The sequence below is a fragment of the Typopeltis vanoorti genome, chromosome 22 (assembly GCF_054136105.1).
Source record: "Typopeltis vanoorti isolate ZY-2024b chromosome 22, IOZ_Tvanoo_1.0, whole genome shotgun sequence".
Classification (NCBI taxonomy): domain Eukaryota; kingdom Metazoa; phylum Arthropoda; class Arachnida; order Uropygi; family Thelyphonidae; genus Typopeltis; species Typopeltis vanoorti.
The window spans coordinates 52,629,425-52,649,237 of NC_143570.1; the positions used below are offsets into that span (position 1 = coordinate 52,629,425).

The following is a 19,813-nucleotide window of genomic DNA, read 5'->3' on the forward strand; positions in this document are numbered from 1 at the left end:
ATTTACAACAAAATAGGATACATTACAAATGAGAACAGCTTAAATTGGTAGGTGAATTATACAGAGAATAATAATTAAATATAAAAAAAGGAAACTATACATAACTTATATATACAATAAATATGGTCAGATGTTCCTCCGTATCTTGCACAATCAACTGCTCTTTCTGTGCAGGATATAAGATCCTCTTTTGTGCAAGGTGATGGAAGAAAGGGAAAAGAAAGATGTTCCATGGACTGGGTTGTCCCACACTCATAGTTATCTGGGCCAGTGAGGTAGCCCCATTTTATGAGGTTTTGTTTGCAGTGTCCTTTCGTTCGAAGTCTGTTGAAGTTTTACCAAGTATTCCAGTCCAAGTGGGCACCACGTGGAAGATTCGGCTGTTGGAATACCAGTATTATTTTCAGGATATAGTGCAAGCCATTGTTGAAGTCTTGTCTCTGGGAGGTTTTTAGGTGGTTCAATAGTTGCCAGGAAGCTATGTGGGGATCTTAGTCTTTGGGGCACTGCGGTCTGGTCGAATAGTGGGTGGCGTTCATCATTCATTTGTCTGCTTCTTTCGTCATTTGAGAATGCAGATCTTCGAATTGAAGAAGGTGCAATACCAGCCAAAGTATACAGGTCTTTTAGTGGTGTAGGTTTCAGGCATCCTGTAATTAAGCGGCAGCTTTCATTCAATGGTGAGTCAAGTTTTTCAGCATGGCAGGATCTGGATCATACTGGGCAGGCATATTCAGCAGAAGAATAGCCAAGGCAGAAGATCTCAGTGTGCTAGGGTCTGCACCCCATTCGAAGGAGGTAAGCTTTCTTAGTATATTGTTTCTTGCATTCACTTTTGCCTTTGTTTTTTCTGTGTGTTTTATATGAGAGGATGCGATCGAGAGTCACACCGAGTTAGATTGGGTTCCAGGAATGTTCTATATTAGAGCCTTCCCAAGAAATCTGTAGCTTCCTGTTGACTTCCTTATTGTTAAGGTGGAAAAGGCTTGTCTGGGTTTTCAAGGGATTTGGTTTTAGTTGATTGCTGCTATAATATGTGGTTAGACTATTTAAGGCAAGTGATACAGTAGTTTCAATGGACTTGAAATTTTTTGATTGAGTAGCTATGGCAAAGTCATCAGCATATATAAAATTTCTAGTTCCTGGAAAAATGGGGAGATCGTTGACATAGATGTTGAAAAGCAATGGTGATAACACAGTTCCCTGGGGGAGGCCATTTATTTGGAGGTGCCAGTGGCTCTTCCTACCCCCCCCCCCAGGTCCACATAAAAGCATTTGTTTTCTAAAGAGTGATTGGATCAGGCCAAGGTGATAGTCTCTAGTTATTCTGTATATTTTATTTCTGATTGTGAGATAGTTTATGGTATCATATGCTGCAGTTAGGTCTACAAAGACTGCTCCGATGGCTAGTTTTTGCTCATAACCATTTTCTATATATTGAGTGAGGTTGAGAATTTGTGATGTTCAGGATTTGTCTGGTCTAAAACCAGCCTGTTCAGCACTAATATGTGGTTCGATTAGGAGTTGTAGCCTATTCAAAATTAATCGTTCATAGAATTTAAAGTAGTCGCTGAGTAGTGATATAGGTCTGTAATTTTTTGCTTCTGTTGGAGTTTTCCCTGGTTTCAGAAAGGCCACCACTTTGGCATGACTGCAGATAGTTGGTATCCTTAGGGTTCTGAGGCAAGTGTTGTATAGGTTTAATAACCACTCTTTAGTCCTGGTTCCAAAATGTTTAATCTGTTCATTACAGATCATCAAGGCCTGCAGATTTTCTAGGTTTTAATAGTTTATGGCAGCATTGCATTCAATGATGGTAAAATCTGAGTTAATCACATTTTGTTCCTCACTTGGGGTACTAAGTAGCTTATTTTTTGGGTGCTTAGGGAATTTTCCATTTAGCAGCAGCTGGTGAGCAATTTGATTAGCTGTTACCTGCAGATGCTCATATGGCTTAGTGAAATCCTTTCTAATTCTGTTGATAAAGTTCCATACCTTTCTGCTTCTATTTCTTTTTTCCATGAGGAACGCCTTTCCCCTGCCATCTTGGAGCATAATTTTTCTCCTGCTTGGATAGTCTCTTCTGAGAAGGGGTTGGTGTTGTAAAGTTGTATGTAATCAGCATACTGAGCTTGTATGTCACTGGAAAGGGCTGGAATGCAGTTTGTGCAGCATCCTCGGGGAATGTGTTTGGTGGAGATTTTCCTCAGTATTTTTATGAATTCAGGATACTCTTGAGGGTTTGGAGGGACTTGTTCTATGGAGCGGTCGAGATCTTCCATAAAACCCTTCCAATTAGCTTTTTAGAATGTTGAAAGTTTATTTTTCACTAGGTTAGACTATAATAAATTTAGTTTAATCCTTTATCCCAGTGAGAGCAAACAAAGTTTGCGCCTGAAAATATCTTCAGGACTGAATATAGTGTCGTGACGTTGTTCTCTTGATGTTCGAATCTGCCATCTTGTTAAAAGTCACTTTCATAAAATAAAAGAAAACTAATTGTAAATTGATTACTAATCTATGGGTAGAGAAATTTCTATTATACTGCGCCACTCTATCCTTAGATAAGTCTATATGAAATAGTAGGATCAATTCAAAGTTAATAAGCAGTCTTCTCATTCATTCAGGCCGAAGTATTTATTTTCTCTCTTTGGGATTCCCGCTAGATTCGAATTTTTGTGAACGGTGCAGTAAAAAGAATTTCAGGCAAATACAACAGTTAGGTTAACAAATAAAGCATTTAATATAGGTCTTATAACACTTACATAAATTTTACTGATAATTTTAAACAATAGAAATAAGTCAAACATTAAGTCAAGTCAATTACATTAGCACAATCTTCCAAGTCTGCACATACACCTTCTTAACTTCTGGGTTATAAAGTCTTTACACTTAAATGAATATAACTGAACATCCAATCTAATTAGTTTTCACACATTTTTCAGTCATGCTATAAGTTCAAAATATTACAGGATCTAATAGCTGAAAATATCTTTCAAACAATTCTTATCTCCAACTCTCAATCACGAAGGGTTTCCACAGTTAAAGTTAATAATACACTATGATAGACCTTACCGGAAATGGTTCCTAGAACATCTATTAAGTTGTGAGCAAACTTCTGGAATTTATTTATCACACTTAAAGAATAAAAAACACATCTACAAAACTTATCCGCAGTTATACTTAAAGCATTATCAATTACGCTTCAGAATTCTAGACATCAATTACAGGGCACTTCAACCATCCTTATTACCACTCATAAATTAATTAAAACACTGTGAGGTTCTCTTTAAGGCAAATCGGAAATAAGCTGCAATACTAGACCAGCTGGGTTTATTCAGAATTCTTCCTTGAACGTTCAGCTTTTTATTTTGTCCGTTTGTAGCTTTAATTTCCCTTCTATTATTACTGCTGATTTCACTTTCAGCTAACTATAAAATTCGTTACGTTCTCCCTCACTTGTAAAAATTATCCACTTAACTCCTACCCTTAAGAACCTTTTATTTACTTCTACTTCTTTATTTTATCACCCTGCTTCCTTTCACTTCCAAGTTTCCGTCCCAACTCTCTCACTTCGTATACATTTCCTCCTCTCTATTTAGTCCACGCTCTGTTCCACTCACGCTCGTTTATTTCACGCATCTCTATGACAACCGATAAATGTAAACATTCTCGCGAATGTTACATTAGGCTATACTACTACATTGATTTATTACATAACATTAAGCTTTCACAAAATAGGAATAATTAGAATATTTGCTTTTCAATAAATGCGTAATTAAATTACAAATATAAGTTCTTACAATATTGACATAACAATAAATAAAACAGCTTAACAATATTTAATATATAATCTTATTATCATTAACATATTCCTTTGATTAAATATTTAAATATTTGTTATAATTAAGGTGGTTATATGATATCAAATTATAATTTATATTATTTACATTAAATAATATTTACAAATGTAGTTCTTGTGATGGAAAATCATGTTGGATTCTGAATCAAATAACATTTATTCTAATTTCCAAATAATCAGAATCCAACAATACTGTTGTACTATCTTACCTGTGTAAGTAGTGCAACACCAGGGCAACTCATAGCAAAGGTGGAGCAAGCTACCAACACTCCTATCCCAGTATCTCCCATAATGCAAAACACATCTCCTTGTGGATATGTATACTGTTATGCATTAAGGGATTGGATAAATCTAAGAAAGCTAAACACTGTATAAAACTGGCTAAACAAAAGTCATGGGAGGAATTTGGCAAAAGAACATAGAAAATAAATATCAAGAAGGTGGCAAGATATTATGGAGGTTGTTGAAGAAGCAGCTCAGAAATGGAGGAAAGAGTGCTGTAAAAGGAATTAGAGATGACATGAAAACAGGAGAAAAAGATATCCTTGAAGTATAGAGTAATTATTCGAAAATTGCTAAATGAAACAAGCAGTGATGACAGCACAATGGTAAAAAACACTGACCAGGCATGCTGTCAAGAATACATATCCATACTTGAAGTAGAAAAAGCCATTCAAAAGCTTGAAATGTGGAAAGGCAGCAGGAGTAGATGATATCTGACCAAAAATGCTCAAGTATGGAAGTATAAAAGTCTTTACAGTGGCTGAACTGCATAGCTCAGAAGGCCTGGACAGAGGGACGAATTCCACATGATTGGAGTAGAGCTCTCATAGTACTTATATATAAAAAAGGGAAATAAAACTGAATGTGAGAATTACAGAGGTATTTCATTACTGAGTGTTCCTGGTAAGATATATGCAAGTATACTTGAGAAATGGTTGAGAAGGATTGTGAAAGAGAAGCTTGGTAAGCTGGATTTAGGCCAAATAGTCCGTCAGGATCAGATTTTCACTTTATGACAGATAGTTGAGAAATCATGGGAATATAACAAAGATCTGTATCTACAAAGATATGTTTTGTAGAAGGTGCCAAGAGAGAAGCTATTCAAAATACTATAGTTATATGGTATGGGGCATTATATCAAGCAATACTAGTCTCTATCTGAGTTGTAAGTCAGCATTGAAGTTAGAATTGAAGGAAGTTCAGGAAGGTAGTTTCATGTTAAATCTGGTGTCAGACAAGGATGTACATTACCCTCTCTTATTCATTATCTATATGGATCACATTATGAAGAAGAAAATGGTATTAAACCTGATATAAAATTTGGAGGTGTTAATCTCAGCTCTTTGTTTTATCTGGATGATGCTATACTTCTAAATAAATCCGCTACAAGTCTGTAGGATTCCCTGACTAAATTAAATAACTGTTGTAATAGATATGGTATGAAGGTCAGCATCAAAAAGACAATGACAATGAAAATAGGCAGAAACATTAAAAATATCAACTGCATTGTGAATGGAGAACCTGTAGAACAAGTAAAACATTTCAGCTACTTTCATCTTCATCTTTTTAGTGAAGATGGTAAATTAAATATGGAAATAGACAACAGAACAGAATCAACAAAGCTATATGGCAGGAAGTCAACTGAATAAATTTATATGGAATAAGAGAGAAATTAGCCAAAACACTAAATTAGCTGTATACAAGACAGTGTTCAAATCAATTTTAACTTAAGGATCTGAGAGCAGGGTTAGAAGTAAAACACTTGACCAAAGACCAGAGACCGCAGATATGAGAGTCCTGAGAAAGATCAGGGGCATGAACAAATGGCATCAATGACAATATCATATTAAAAATGAGGATATTAGGAAAGAACTTGATATTGTCAGCATCCAGGAATGTGTTAGAGAGCTAATTTCAGGTGGTATGGTCACTTAAACAGAATGGGAGAGGAAAGATTAGCAAAACGAGTGTTCTCTGCCAGATTGGCAGGAAAAAGATCCAGAGGAAGACCAAGATATAGGAGGATTGATACAGTAAAAAGTGCCTTAGAAGACAGAAATATAAGATCTGATAATACTGGAGTCTTGACAGGTAATGACTGATTTGGAAGAAAATTGTAGATAGGAAGTTAGTAATGGTGGAAATTTTTCATGTAGTACTATCATATCCTGTACACCCCTTGAGGGTATATATCAGGAATTTGATGATGATGATAGAGTGGCACATGATTGGAATAAATTATCACTGGAGGTGGTGAATACGTGTGATATGTGGCCTCTCCCAATGAGTCCGTGACTCCCTGGAGGATGCTTCAAATAACGATAATAAATCAATTCTCATAGTAGAGAAAACCATCAGAAACCTGAAATGTATAAAAGGCAGCAGGAGTAGATTTGTAGTAAATATTTGATAAGAAATAGTCAAAGATGGAGGTATAAAAATTTTACAGTGTACATAGCATAATTCAGAAGGCTCTGGACAAAAGGTTGAATTCCAAATAGCATAGGGTTCTTATAGTACTAACCATAAGAAGAGAAATAAAACTGAACATGACAATTTTGGTAAAAGTCTAAGAAGAAGAAAAACCAGGAAAATTTGGCCAATTCAAAACAAATAAAGGTTGTTAAGATCAGACAAATTTAAAACAAACAGTTCGAAAATTTAAGTTTTATAGATCTACAACGGGCATATGATAATGTGCCAAGAGAAAAGTATTTCGAAACACAGCAATTATAGGGTGTAGATGGGACATCATAATACAAAGCAATCTTGAGTTTATACTTAAGCTGTATGTCAATAGTTAAAATTAAAGAAGGTACAGGAAGATGGTTTGATGTAAAATCGGGTGAAAACCAAGGATACATGCATTCTTCTGTACTGTTTAATCATCTATATGGATCACACATTATGAAAGTGGAATTATACCTGATATGAAAATTGTAAATATTTAACTCAGTTATTTAGTTTATGAAAATGAAAAAAAAATGTTATATTCCTAAATAAATCCAGTACAAATCTTGTACTCTAAAGTGCTGTAACAAATTTGGTATGAAAACTGGTAAAAGGACACAAAATTTGAAAATAGGCAAGAATATGGAAAGTAACTGCATCAGCAGAGAACCTATGGATTAAATAAAATACTTTACTATTAACCATATATTTTCCATATACTAGCAGTAAATTGGTGTCTTCTTCTTTGGTGCATCAATCCGAAAATTGGTAAATATAGCAGCACATCACAACATCCTGTCTTGTGACTTCCTTTTTATCTCTTCATAACTCTTAGTGCCAGTTAGCATCATTATGTTATTTATATATGAAATTCTTGGTCTGCCTTGTGGCCTCTTTCCTTCTACAGTCCCCTCCATTATTTCTGTAATCAGTCCCCCATGCCTCAAATGGTGTTCAATTAGACTTTTTCTTCTCTTATTGATGTGTTTCATTAATGACCGCTCTTCATGAACTATATTCAGAACTTCTTCATTACTTTTCTTTTCTGTCCAACTAATTTTCATCATCTTTCTCCAGCACCAAATTTCAAATGCCTCCAACTTTTTCATGTCTTGTTTCAGTCCAGGCCTCACAATCATATAATGCAATGCTCCATATGTATGTTTTCACTAGCCTTTTTTTTTGAGTTGGATGCTAAGTCCTTTACTGGTAAAAATGTTTCTTCTGTTATAGAATGCTTTTTTGGCTAGGATTATTCGTGCTTTAATATCTGATTGGTTTCTTCCATCTTCTGTGATAAGACTTCCAAGATATTTAAAAGAGGATACCTGTTGTAGTAGGTTATTATTTATTTCCGGTTTATTTTCATTGGATTTGCTTTACTTGTAATTAATAATTTTGTTTTCTTATAATTAATTTTTAGGCTGTACTGTGTGAAGATTTCTTCCATCTTTGTTAGGGTGGCTTTCAGTTTTTTTTCATTATCAGCTAAAACTGCTATATCATCAGCAAACCGTAGCCAGTTAATATCAATTCCATTTATCTTAGTTCTTTCAGTTTATTTATTGCATCTTCAATGTACAGATTAAACAATATGGGTGAAAGAGAGCACCCCTGTCTTACACCTCTACGTATTTTTGCTATTGCGGCTTTTGTTGTATTGCTGGCTGCTTCTATTAAAGCTTCTTGATGCTTGTAAAGATTAAATATGAGCCTTCTATCTCTCCGTATCACTTTATTATTGAAATACTCAGGACCAGAGAAAGTTATAGAAAGCTTTCCATTTAGTTACAAATTGATGCAAAGTCAACAATATATTCTGAGATGATAACAACAATCTCTGTATACAAGTCTATTCATGGAATACTTCATGTGCAAATTATATAATATAATGCAATATAATTATATTATTGTTAAATCCTTTACCCAAGTGTAAACAAACAAAATTTTCACATGGAGTATTCCATGACTAGGCTACTTATATACAGAGACTGTTGACTTTACATCAGTAGCCTCAGGATACCAAGGTAGATTCAGTCTTGGTATCTTCCTGGTAAAGAATTAAACAAGTATATAATTTACTTTGTCCTCAAGGGGGGGGGGAAGGACTTTTTACCACTGATTCAACCTCAATAAAGGTTTAAGCCCATCTAGGTAGTGTCTTTCCCATAATGTTTATGCATTATGGGTTACTAAAGCAGCAATTAATGTCAATAGCCTTTACATACAAGTAACCTAGTCATAAAGATACTTTTAGTGCAAACTTTGATTGCTTATACTTGGGTAAAGGATTAAACAAGAATATAATTTCTTATGTAATATAATTTATCTTGTAATGAGTGAAAATGCTTTCTGCAACTGGCTCTGAAACAATGATGCAATTAAAATTAAGGCAATTTTCACCAGAACAAGTACATTTGTATGGATTTTCCATATGCAAATCTCACTGTGTGTGTTCTTGTATACTAAATCTGTCTTTTCTTGTACTTCAACAACAAAAATTAAATAAGAATAAGCAAAATAAAGAAAATAACAAAAAGAAGTACATTGAAAACAGAAAAATAAAGTTATTACTAACACAGTCACATGCTATAATTTAAACCGTGTTGTCAGTACTGAAGAGTACAGTCATTATTATTTTATTTTTTTAAATATAACTTAAGTGAACAGTTATAATTTTATCATTATTGAATTAAATTCTGAACAAATGGAATATCTTATTTAAAAAGAAACCCAAATAATCAAGAGAAAAAATTATCATGTTTTCCAATGTTTAGAGGAAATGAAAAATTCAATGAATAATGATTTATAAATATTTTGCTCTGATAGCTGCACTTGCTTGCACACTGTTGTGTTATACTTCTAAATAAGTATAACACAACATCAATAATCAATGATCTATTCTATATACATACTGTATATAGAAAGGTTAATCAAGCCCCTGTTACTGACTTCACATAAATTTTTTTACATGTGGAAAAAAAAAAAAATAAAAAATCAGCAACCTGGGCAAACAGTGAAAAGTCTGAAAAAACTGGGAGAAACTCAAACTAAACATTAGGTTACATACAAATGTCTTTCTGACTCTATAACCTTTTGTCATTAGATATGGCAGTAGAATAGGTACCCACAGTTCTTTAATTAAAACATTTCAGATTTAATTAAAGATGGGCACTATCAATGTTAGAAATATTAATGAAAAAGTGGAAGTGGCAAAGGGATTAAGGAAGTACCATGTTGACATAATTGGTGCTACCAAAACAAAGAAGGCAAAAACAGGCGATATTCTGAGATGATAACAGGCTTACTAACTCACAATACAGGTTTGTATTGTCAGGCAGTACTGTACATGGGAAATGACTGAGGAAAGCAACTACCTATGGCTACATCACAGCAAATGTTTGAAATAGATTCATGTGCAGTAATACATATCATGTTGTACCATGTGATATGTATTACTGCTATCCACATTTGATAAGTTCTGGAATATACTGCATTGTCATACAACTATTCAGGATCTTTTAACAAAGAGCCAGTTCATTAAGCACTGTTGCAGCATATATACATCAGCCTTCAGCTGTCCCCATACAAAGAAATCCAGTGGCATCATATAGGGAGATTATGGTGGCCAACTTGATCTATCCAATGGCTAGGATAGGCACAATCAATATGTTCCCTAACAATTAAATGAAAATACACTGGCTCTCCATCATACATGCACAAGTGTGGTGCTAATGACACGTCCTCTAACAACTATTGTAATTCTCCCTCGAACAAGTGTTGTTACTGCCAGTCGTTGAGCAGCATCAGCGGCAAGAACTGACTAGTGAGGTGTTCCCGTATGATGCCAATCCAAATGCAAATAATGTTTATTTTCATAACGCTGTGCCTACTGCCAAGTTTGCACACAAGGGACATTGGTTAGCCTAACTGCATTTTGACTGTATTTATGTGAACTTTTTTTTTTTGTCATCAGACTTTACAGTAGAACAGGCACCCACAGTTTGCCCAAACATTTCAGAAAGATTCTGTGTGTGTGTGTATTTTTTGTGTCCAGCCAACTGTGCAGTTGTCTGTACATTTCATCTAGCGATGCATTCGATACCCCGACAGCATACTACATCTTTGTAGGAAAGTCTTTCTGACTTTGTATGTAACCTTTTGTCATTAGATATGGCAGTAAAACTTGGTGCCCACAGTTTGACCAAACATTTCAGAAAGATTCTCTCTCTCTGTATTTTTTCCCCTTTATCACTCCCACAAAAATGTTGTAAATGTATAGCAAATTAGTACTGCACACAAGCTAAGGATTTTATTATTTTTATTTATTAATTTTTTACATAATATGTAACTCTGCTCTAGAGACTCACATGGAACTTTTTCAAGCCACTTCCAGTCTCCAGTAAGAAAAATAGTGATCTTGCACAAGGCAACAAAATTCATCACCACCTAAAGTTAATCACAAACATCAACGCCCAAGCCATGATTTAAATCTACAGCCTGTAGGTTGGAGGGTTGGTATGTTAACTACTTGGCCAACCAGGCTAGCATCACGGTGCTGAGAGAAAAGCTGTTCAGAATGCTACAGTTATATGGAGTAAATAGAACATTACCAAGTACCAAGCAATAAAGTTTAAGTTACCAGTTATAAATGAAGAAAGCAGGAAAATAGTTGAATGAGAAATCAAGTTTGAGTACACACTATTTCCACTGTTATTTATTATCTACATGAATGACATTTTGAAGAAAGGTGAGATTAAATCTTCAAATTATAGATGTAAATTTCAGCTTTTTACTTTATGCAGATGATGTTATTAGCTAAAATAAATCTAGTACAAGGATTCATAACACAATACTTAAATAAATTGAATAATTACTGTAATTTTTTTTTTTTTTGTGTTTTGATGGTATATTAAGTTTTGAAATTAATTGAATAAGCATAACTTGTATGGTGGATAGTCAGATGAATAAAATTCATATGGAATATGAGAGAAATTAGCCGAAACACAGACAGCTGTAAACAAGATGGTGCTCAAATTCTAACGTAGTGATCTGAGAGGAGGTTAGAAAAAACAGTTATTCAATGGCTAGCAACGACAAATATGTTTTGGAGAAATCTGTGTGAAGTGAACATGTCATACTAATATTAAAATCTCATTAAAAGTGAAGACATCAGTAATAAACTTGATATTGTTGGCGGCCAAACTAAGCTAGTATAGTCATTTAAACAAAATGCAGAAGAAAGTTTAACAACTGCAGACTGGATACCAGAATGGCAGAAAGAGACTAAGCAATATAAAGGTTTAAGTGGATTTATGCAGTTGGAGGTACCTTGTTAGACGGAAAGACGAGATCTGACAATACTGAAGTCCTGACAAATATCAAATTTGGTGGAAAACTGTCGATAGGAATTTGATTTTTTTTGTTTTTGTCGGGGAGGGGGGGGTGCAGTGCGCAACAATACGGCATACAGGAACCTTTAACAGTTGTACGTGACATAAGGATGCGGCACAGTTTAATTGTCAACTTTTCCTGCTAGTAAAGAATGCGAACCGGCACCTATTATACAACAAAAAAGTGCTCAATTTAATAATGTACACTTAACATGTAGTACTTAGTATCTTGTACATCCCTTGAGTGTGTGTATATCTATCTATCTATATATATATATCGATAATTTGATCATGGTGATTCATTCTTATCACGGTAATTAAAAAAAATAAAATAAAATAAAATAAAATAAAAGAAGGCATCAGCGAAGAGCTGCGGATTCCACAACAGTAATGTGGGGAGGGGAGGAAATGTCGCTTTCATTACACTGCGTATTACAGATTAATGTATATTTTAACATGCTGATAGAGTATATTATACATGAAATGATATAAACCGGCGGAATATTGTCGTATCTTGCCGAGTTAAAGAAAAACATACTTATGTGATAGCTTCGTCTCATTTTCTTAGGAATTCGATAAACAGAAAATTTAAATTTTTAACATATGTTTCTCCCAAAGAAAACTTGGCGAATCCTCGGGCTTCTCAGGAATGTTTGATAATTCGGCTAGAATGTATTTAAGACAAATACATACATTTTCACAAATATCTCGATGATAGGTGCCGCATATTGCACCAGTACTCTGATTGAAATTCAAATTATATATTAAAAGAAAAATATTATATTACTACTTATAAATATCCAAACATCACCACAGAAACACGTAACAAATCAACTTGAATTATTATTACTGAAGCGACCTCTTTAATGAATAGCGTTCCGTTGTTAGGTGTCGTTGTAAATTAAATGCTGTTATTGTTAGTAGGTATGTGGTGCTTTTAAAACAAGTTTATAAATCTTCAATACGTGTGACATAGCGATGCTTGATGTGATGTTAATTAGGTGCTGAAGTTAGTTATTTTACTTGAACGAAATGTAATAATGAAAATAACCTACGCCTATCTATGTGTCAGATATTTTCGAACCATGTGTTCCTCATGTTTAATTAAGGCATTAAATCTATAACTGTGTTTTCAAGTGGTATATAATTCAGAAATATAACAGGCCGAAGAAAATGAGATTTAATGATAAAGAACTACTTTCTTTGGCTCTTAGCAAAGCAGATAAAGAAGGCAGGATGAATCATAAAACTCCAGGTTTTAGAGAAGGTATGTACATAATATATATTTTAGAGAAGGTATATGCGCATAATATGTGTGTGTGTATATATATATATATATATATATATATATATATATCATCATCATTATCAACAAACATGGGTCCAATGCGCGTAGGTGTCTGATGCCATCTTGATATGATTCTTCCATTGCATTCTGTTTTGTGCAAGATGACTCAGTTTCTGTATAGAGTTTCCGCACCATTAGACAATGTCATCGCCCCATTCTGTTTGGTCTTCCTTTTGTGTTCTTTCCTTCAATCATCCCAAACAGCGTTATTTTTATTTTCCTCTCATCTACATATATGGCGAAAGAGTCGTAGTTTCCTTTTGATTGTTTTCTGGATCAGGTTTTCTTTTGGTTGTATTCGTCTGTAGATTTCCTCATTGTTCACTTTCTGGATCCAGTTTATTCTCAAGCTCTTTCTATAGCACTTCCTCTTAAATGCTAATAATATCCTCCTTTCAGATTATCTCAGGAGTACCCAGGCCTCACATCCATAGAGCATGCTGCTGAATATACAGGTTTCTACAATGCACAGTTTAGTTTGCATCTTTATAGCTCACTCTTCCATATTTTGTCCATGGCTTTTAAAATAGTTGTTGCTCTGGCTATTCTAATTTTTATCCCTTTTTTTGGGTCCAAGGCATGCATCATGTGGCATCCAAGATATGCGAAGTGTTCCACATTTTCCAGTTGAAATCTGTCTATGGTAACGCTCTTCAGTAATCTGCATCCTGTTGTCCAAATATCATTGTTTTAGTTTTTTCAAAGCTGATTTAGTCCATATCTTTTTCCTTCTGTGTATAGTGTTTTCAATGTCTGTTCCAGCCTTGCTGCATCTTCTTCAATTAGGATGATGTCATCTGCAAAGCAGAGGTAGTTTATTCTCATGCCATTTACACAAATATCTCGATGATAGGTGCCGCATATTGCACCAGTAGTCTGATTGAAATTCAAATTATATATTAAAAGAGAAATATTATATTACTACTTATAAAAATTTATTCTCTTGTGTCTTGACTAGTGGCAAACCAACCCCCAGTCACACCTGCTATTCTGATTTTTGCTTGTGCTTGGCTGTTTATATCTTTCAGCAGGCAGATCAATTTATTGTCCACACCATAGGATTTCAAGACAGCCCATGTTATATTTTGGTCAATATTATCAAATGCTTTTTTGGAAGTCCACGAAACAGCAGTATATCTTTTTGTTCTTTCTTTGAGCTTTCTCTGCTATTAGTCTATGTGTGAGTATTTGTTGCACTGTACTTCGATCTTTTCAAAATCCGGCTTGCTCATCAGGAAGATGTGCCTCCATATGACCTTTCAGGCATTCTGTTAGTATTTACATCAACACTTTGCCAAGATGACTCAGGCTTATACACTGGTTAAACATGATAACTAATAATTAAGGAATTGACAGCGTACACTAGACATATAAATTAAATAAACTTTAATATATACTTTCCGATATTTCAGCAAACGTCACGTTGCCATCTTCTTGGGAACTTAATACAAAGACAAGTGCATACAAGTACTCCATAACTCCTAAAGTCCTGATGGTGTCCCCTGGCGGGCTATATTGGTATTTCTTGGCCTTTGGGCTGATGTTCTTCTGATAAATGTTTCCCAAATTTGGGGCAGTCTCATGCATCCAAATTTGTTGGGGTTTGGCATGTTCTTAAGGGCTGAGGCTGATTCCATGAGGCTGATTTCATATTTGAACTTGCTGCACCATAGCAAGTTCAAATATGAAAGACTATTCATGGAATCAACCTCAGCCCTTAGGAACATGCCAAACCTCAACAAATTTGGATGCATGAGACTGCCCCAAATTTGGGAAACATTTATCAGAAGAACTTCAGCCCAAAGGCCAAGAACTACCAATATAGCCCACCAGGGGACTTTAGGAAAATGTTAACTTCCTAGCTTTGGTTCTCATTTGCTGTTATGTAGTACTTGTGTACGCTTGTCTTTGTATTAAGTTCCCTAGAAGATGGCAACGTGACATTTGCCAAAATATCGGAAAGTATATATTAAAGTTTATTTAATTTATATTTCTAGTGTACACTGTCAATTCCTTAATTATTAGTTATCATGGTGCATTCTAAAGCACTGCCTTTCTTATGAAGAACAACCAAGACCGATTTTTTCCAGTCTTCTGGGGCATACCCTGATCTCCATATTTCATTACATAGCATATGCATTTCTTTTACAACTGATTCTTCCCCATATTTTAGCATCTCGCCTATTACGTTGTCATCTCCAGGACTCTTGTTGTTCTTAAGATGTTTTATAGCCTTATTCACCTTCTCTTCCAAGATGTCATTTTCAGAGATCTCTGCTGGTGGAGAGATTGCTTTTAGTTCTTTGATTATTTCTGTTGCAGTATTATTTATTTGATTTTTATATAGTTTGCTGCAATATCTTGTCCATCTGTGTATGATTTCGGTCTTGTCCATCAATACTTGATCATCTTTGACTGCTCATGATCTTGTTTGCCACTTCCTATTGACATTTCTTATAAGTTTGTAGACCTCTCTAGTTTTGTGTTCTCCATAGTACTGTTCAATGTCTTTGCACTGGTACTCCAACCATTTGACTTTATCAGATCTTGCTGCTTTCCGTACTTCATTGCATTTTTAATGGTATAACTCATCTGCTGCCTCTGAATTATCTCTTTTAAGTTTTAGTTCTCCTTTCTCTTGTACCAATTTTAGGGTTTCCTGAGTTATCCATTTCTTGTTGATCTTTTCTCTTTCATGAATTACTTCCTCTACTGCTTTTTTTTAGCACTGTAGTCGGTCGTTCTGCTCTTATATTTATATTTTGTTTTCCACTTGGGGTCTTAAGCTTAGTTTCCAATATGTTCTGATATGCTGTTCTTAGTCTGTCTTCATTCAGTTTTGAGATGTCTCTAGCTTTTTGGAACTTTCCTTTGTACTTCTGTTTCAGTTTTAGTCTTATATTCCCAATCACTAAGCTGTGGTCCGAATCAATATCAGCTCCTTGGAATGATCTGCACTGTTGAACTGAGGTTCTCCATTTCTGGTCTATTAATATCAGGTTGATCATATTCCTGTTTTTGCCATCGAAGGAGCGCCATGTCCATTTACGACAATCTTTTTGTTGGAATTTGATATTGCAAATTTGGCGCGCACACGAGCGGGGGGGGGGGGTGTCTGGAAAGTTCTGATAAACACCAAACAAAAATTATATTAAAGCACCTGATATACCACAAGAAAGGACATATCTTAAAACCTTTTAACCTCCATGTTTCATCAAATTGTAATAATTTTTCTTTTTCTTTTAGGATATATAAGAAGACAAAATTTATGTTTGTTCTAGGTGTTTATCAGAACTTTCCAGACTCCTCCATCGTGTGTGTGTGTGTGTATATGTATGTGTGTGTGTGTGTACACACACACATTAAAGAAGGTATGTGCATAATATATATATGTAACATACATATATACCCATACACACACAGGTGTATTTATTTATACTTGCACTCAATGTGCTATTGGTAGGTAAAAAACAGTTTGTAACATCAATTTATTTAAGACATTAAAAAGAAAAGAAAAAAGAAACTTGTTTGATCAAAGAAGGCAGAAGAAGGTTTAAATTCTTAGTCTGGTGTGTTTTAACTGGATTTCATATTCAGTACAGTACTGTATTGCTGTTATTATTTGGGTATCTCTGTGAAGTCAGAAGTCTCATATCAGGAGTCCCACTGTTTTGACACACTAGGTAGTAGAGGTATGATAGGTATTATTAATACAATACCTGTCATTCCCTCCTTAAACTCATTCACAGATATAGCACTCACAACCAACTCTGGCAATGCATCACACCCTACAAACAAAAAATCCAGGCATAAAACCCTTGTTTAACTACACTTACCTACACTGTACTGAAAAAAGACTGTCAATCATATAAAATTCCTTTAATTATATGTTTCTATCATATGTTTCTATCTGGTGTGTTTTAACTGGATTTCATATTCAGTACAGTACTGTATTGCTGTTATTATTTGGGTATCTCTGTGAAGTCAGAAGTCTCATATCAGGAGTCCCACTGTTTTGACACACTAGGTAGTAGAGGTATGATAGGTATTATTAATACAATACCTGTCATTCCCTCCTTAAACTCATTCACAGATATAGCACTCACAACCAACTCTGGCAATGCATCACACCCTACAAACAAAAAATCCAGGCATAAAACCCTTGTTTAACTACACTTACCTACACTGTACTGAAAAAAGACTATCAATCATATAAAATTCCTTTAATTATATGTTTCTATCATATGTTTCTATCTGGTGTGTTTTAACTGGATTTCATATTCAGTACAGTACTGTATTGCTGTTATTATTTGGGTATCTCTGTGAAGTCAGGAGTCTTATATCAGGAGTCCCACTGTTTGACACACTAGGTAGTAGAGGTATGATAGGTATTATTAATACAATACCCGTCATTCCTCTCCTTAAACTCATTCACAGATGAAGCACTCACAACCAACTCTGGCAATGCATCACACCCTACAAACAAAAAATCCAGGCATAAAATCCTTGTTTAACTACACTTACCTACACTGTACTGAAAAAAGACTGTCAATCATATAAAATTCCTTTAATTATATGTTTCTATCATATGTCCTCTATTATGCCTATTAGCTAGATTTTGGAGCCCACATACCTTCAGTCCATTGCCATAGGTAGCATTCCACAGACCTGCCGCAATCTTTGGCATCCCCCCCCCCACCTTCCTGAATCCTCTCCACCACTTCATTACTAAGGAATCCAGGTGACTAGATCTGTATGCAGTTGTCTAAACATGACCATATTAATGCCTTATAAAGTGGAACAATAACTTCTCTATCCTTGCTTGTCGTTGTGTTGTTTCAAGAACCATATAATTTAATGTGTTGTTTTGGCCACTTTTGTAATGTGCCCTCTAAACTTCAATTCTCTGTTCACAATCCCCCCCCCCCCCAGGTTCCTGGTTTTGCCAACTTCTTACAGTTCAGTTCCATCAATATAGTACAAAGCATGTAATCTCATCCTCCCCAAACTGCATCACCTTACACTTGGCTACGTCAAACAGGCAGTCATTTACCTTTTCCCCATACTGCCAGCTTATTTAAGTCATTCTGCAAAATCTGCATATCACTTTCATTGACTATAGATGTTCCCAGTTTTGCATCATTAACAAATTATTATTATTATTATTATTCGTGACACCTCCAAGGAGTCTAAAGACTCATCACGGGAGGACACCTACTGTACAACTCTCCATCTCCACCACTATACCGAACTTCTGTTACCAATCATTTACATCAACGCCATCTACTGGCCACCAATCACCTTCAATTGAAAAAGTCCATATAAAAATTCCTGACGTCATGACGAGAATCGAACTTAGGCCTTTTCCAATCGAAGGGGGCAACGTACTGTTGTTCTTCCAGTTGCGCTACGAAGGCATTAAATAACTGGATATTTCCCATCAAATTATTTCCTATATCATTATGTACAAATTAAACAACAGACTTTAAATTAAAGATACCAAGAAATTATATACTTGGTTTAATCCTTTATCCAAGTGTAAGCAAACAAAGTTTGCACCTTAAGTATTTTTTTTTATCACCTGTAGGTCTGGCTCCCACTGGCGAGACCTCAGTAAAGGGCGAAACTGGTCTGGGTAGTGACCCTTCCCATAATGCATAGCATTATACATATCCATAAGGATAAGTGCTTTGCATTATGGGGTTACAAAGGCAAGTGATATGAAGTTATTAGCTTCTGCATATGAGTTGCCCCAGTCCTGAAAATATTTTAGTCACAAACTTTGTTTGCTTACACTTTGATAAAGGATTAAACCAAGTATATCATTTCTTGGTATCTTTAATTAATAGTATAACCAAGTGAAAAAACTTCCAATAAACAACAGATGACCAAAAACTAAGCCACCTGCCTTCTTCTAGAACTCAACTCCTCCATAAACTATTCTTTGATATCTGTCCAACACCCACCATCTAATCCAAATCATGTTTCAGATCCATTCCCATTTCCTCCAATTTATGCAACAGGATTCCCTGTGGAATCCTGTCAGATGGCTTTGCAAAGTCCAGCAGTATCACTGAGTAAGCATTTCCTTTATTCAACTCCACTGTTACCTTATTATGGAAAGTAAGTAAATCACTATAGCAAAACCTATCCCTCACAAAACCATGTTGATCCTTATAAAGTACATAAGGATCAACATGATTGATGTCAGAATTCAATCCTGAATTCTGACTTCTATTAACTTCAAAACCTTACTCATCACACCTGATATAATTCACCTATAATTTGCAACTTCTCACTTTATGCAATGGAATTATTTTGCCCTTTTTCTGCTCCATTGAAACCTTACCAGAACTGAGGCTTAAATTAAACAGTTGGTCAGAGGAGTTGCTAATTCTCTTGCACATTCTTGTAACACAATGGCTGATATGCCGTCTGATCCCATCGGCATGTTTGCATTAAGGCTCTGCAATATCCTAAGCACATCTCTTTCTTCCATCTCTATTCTCCCATCAATCAGTGATGCGTGTGGCATTGCAGTGTCACAATTAAGATGGTGCACTTTTGTAAAATGATCACTTAGTAACTCAACTATTTGCTTCTGTTACTTCCTTACCATCAATAACTTTTAAAGTCAACTTTTTATAGTCATTACTTTTTTGCTTGCGACATAGAGAAAAAAAACTCTTTAAGATTTCTTTTGGCCTCATCAGCTAGCTTCCTCTGATAATTAACTTTGGCCTTCCTTGCCATACA

The 19,813-nt window shown here is 35.0% G+C and overlaps 2 protein-coding genes across 3 annotated transcripts in view; one reads left to right on the plus strand and one right to left on the minus strand.

Moving 5' to 3' along the window:
* LOC150094420 (BET1 homolog) overlaps positions 1-12,539 on the minus strand; it is a 61,998-nt gene extending 49,459 nt beyond the window's left edge. Inside the window, exon 1 of the mRNA XM_090411898.1 lies at positions 12,248-12,539. Within this exon, the coding sequence (XP_090268024.1) occupies positions 12,248-12,269 (22 nt within the window). The 5' untranslated portion in view covers positions 12,270-12,539. The remainder of the gene's footprint in view (positions 1-12,247) is intronic.
* Positions 12,540-12,651: 112 nt separating this feature from the next.
* The window catches only part of LOC150094421 (pleckstrin homology domain-containing family J member 1-like), a 137,841-nt gene continuing 130,679 nt past the window's right edge, over positions 12,652-19,813 (plus strand). For both annotated transcript variants that reach the window (XM_090412248.1, XM_090412249.1), the window contains exon 1: positions 12,652-12,976. In XM_090412248.1, the coding sequence (XP_090268374.1) occupies positions 12,883-12,976 (94 nt within the window). In that variant the 5' untranslated portion in view covers positions 12,652-12,882. The remainder of the gene's footprint in view (positions 12,977-19,813) is intronic.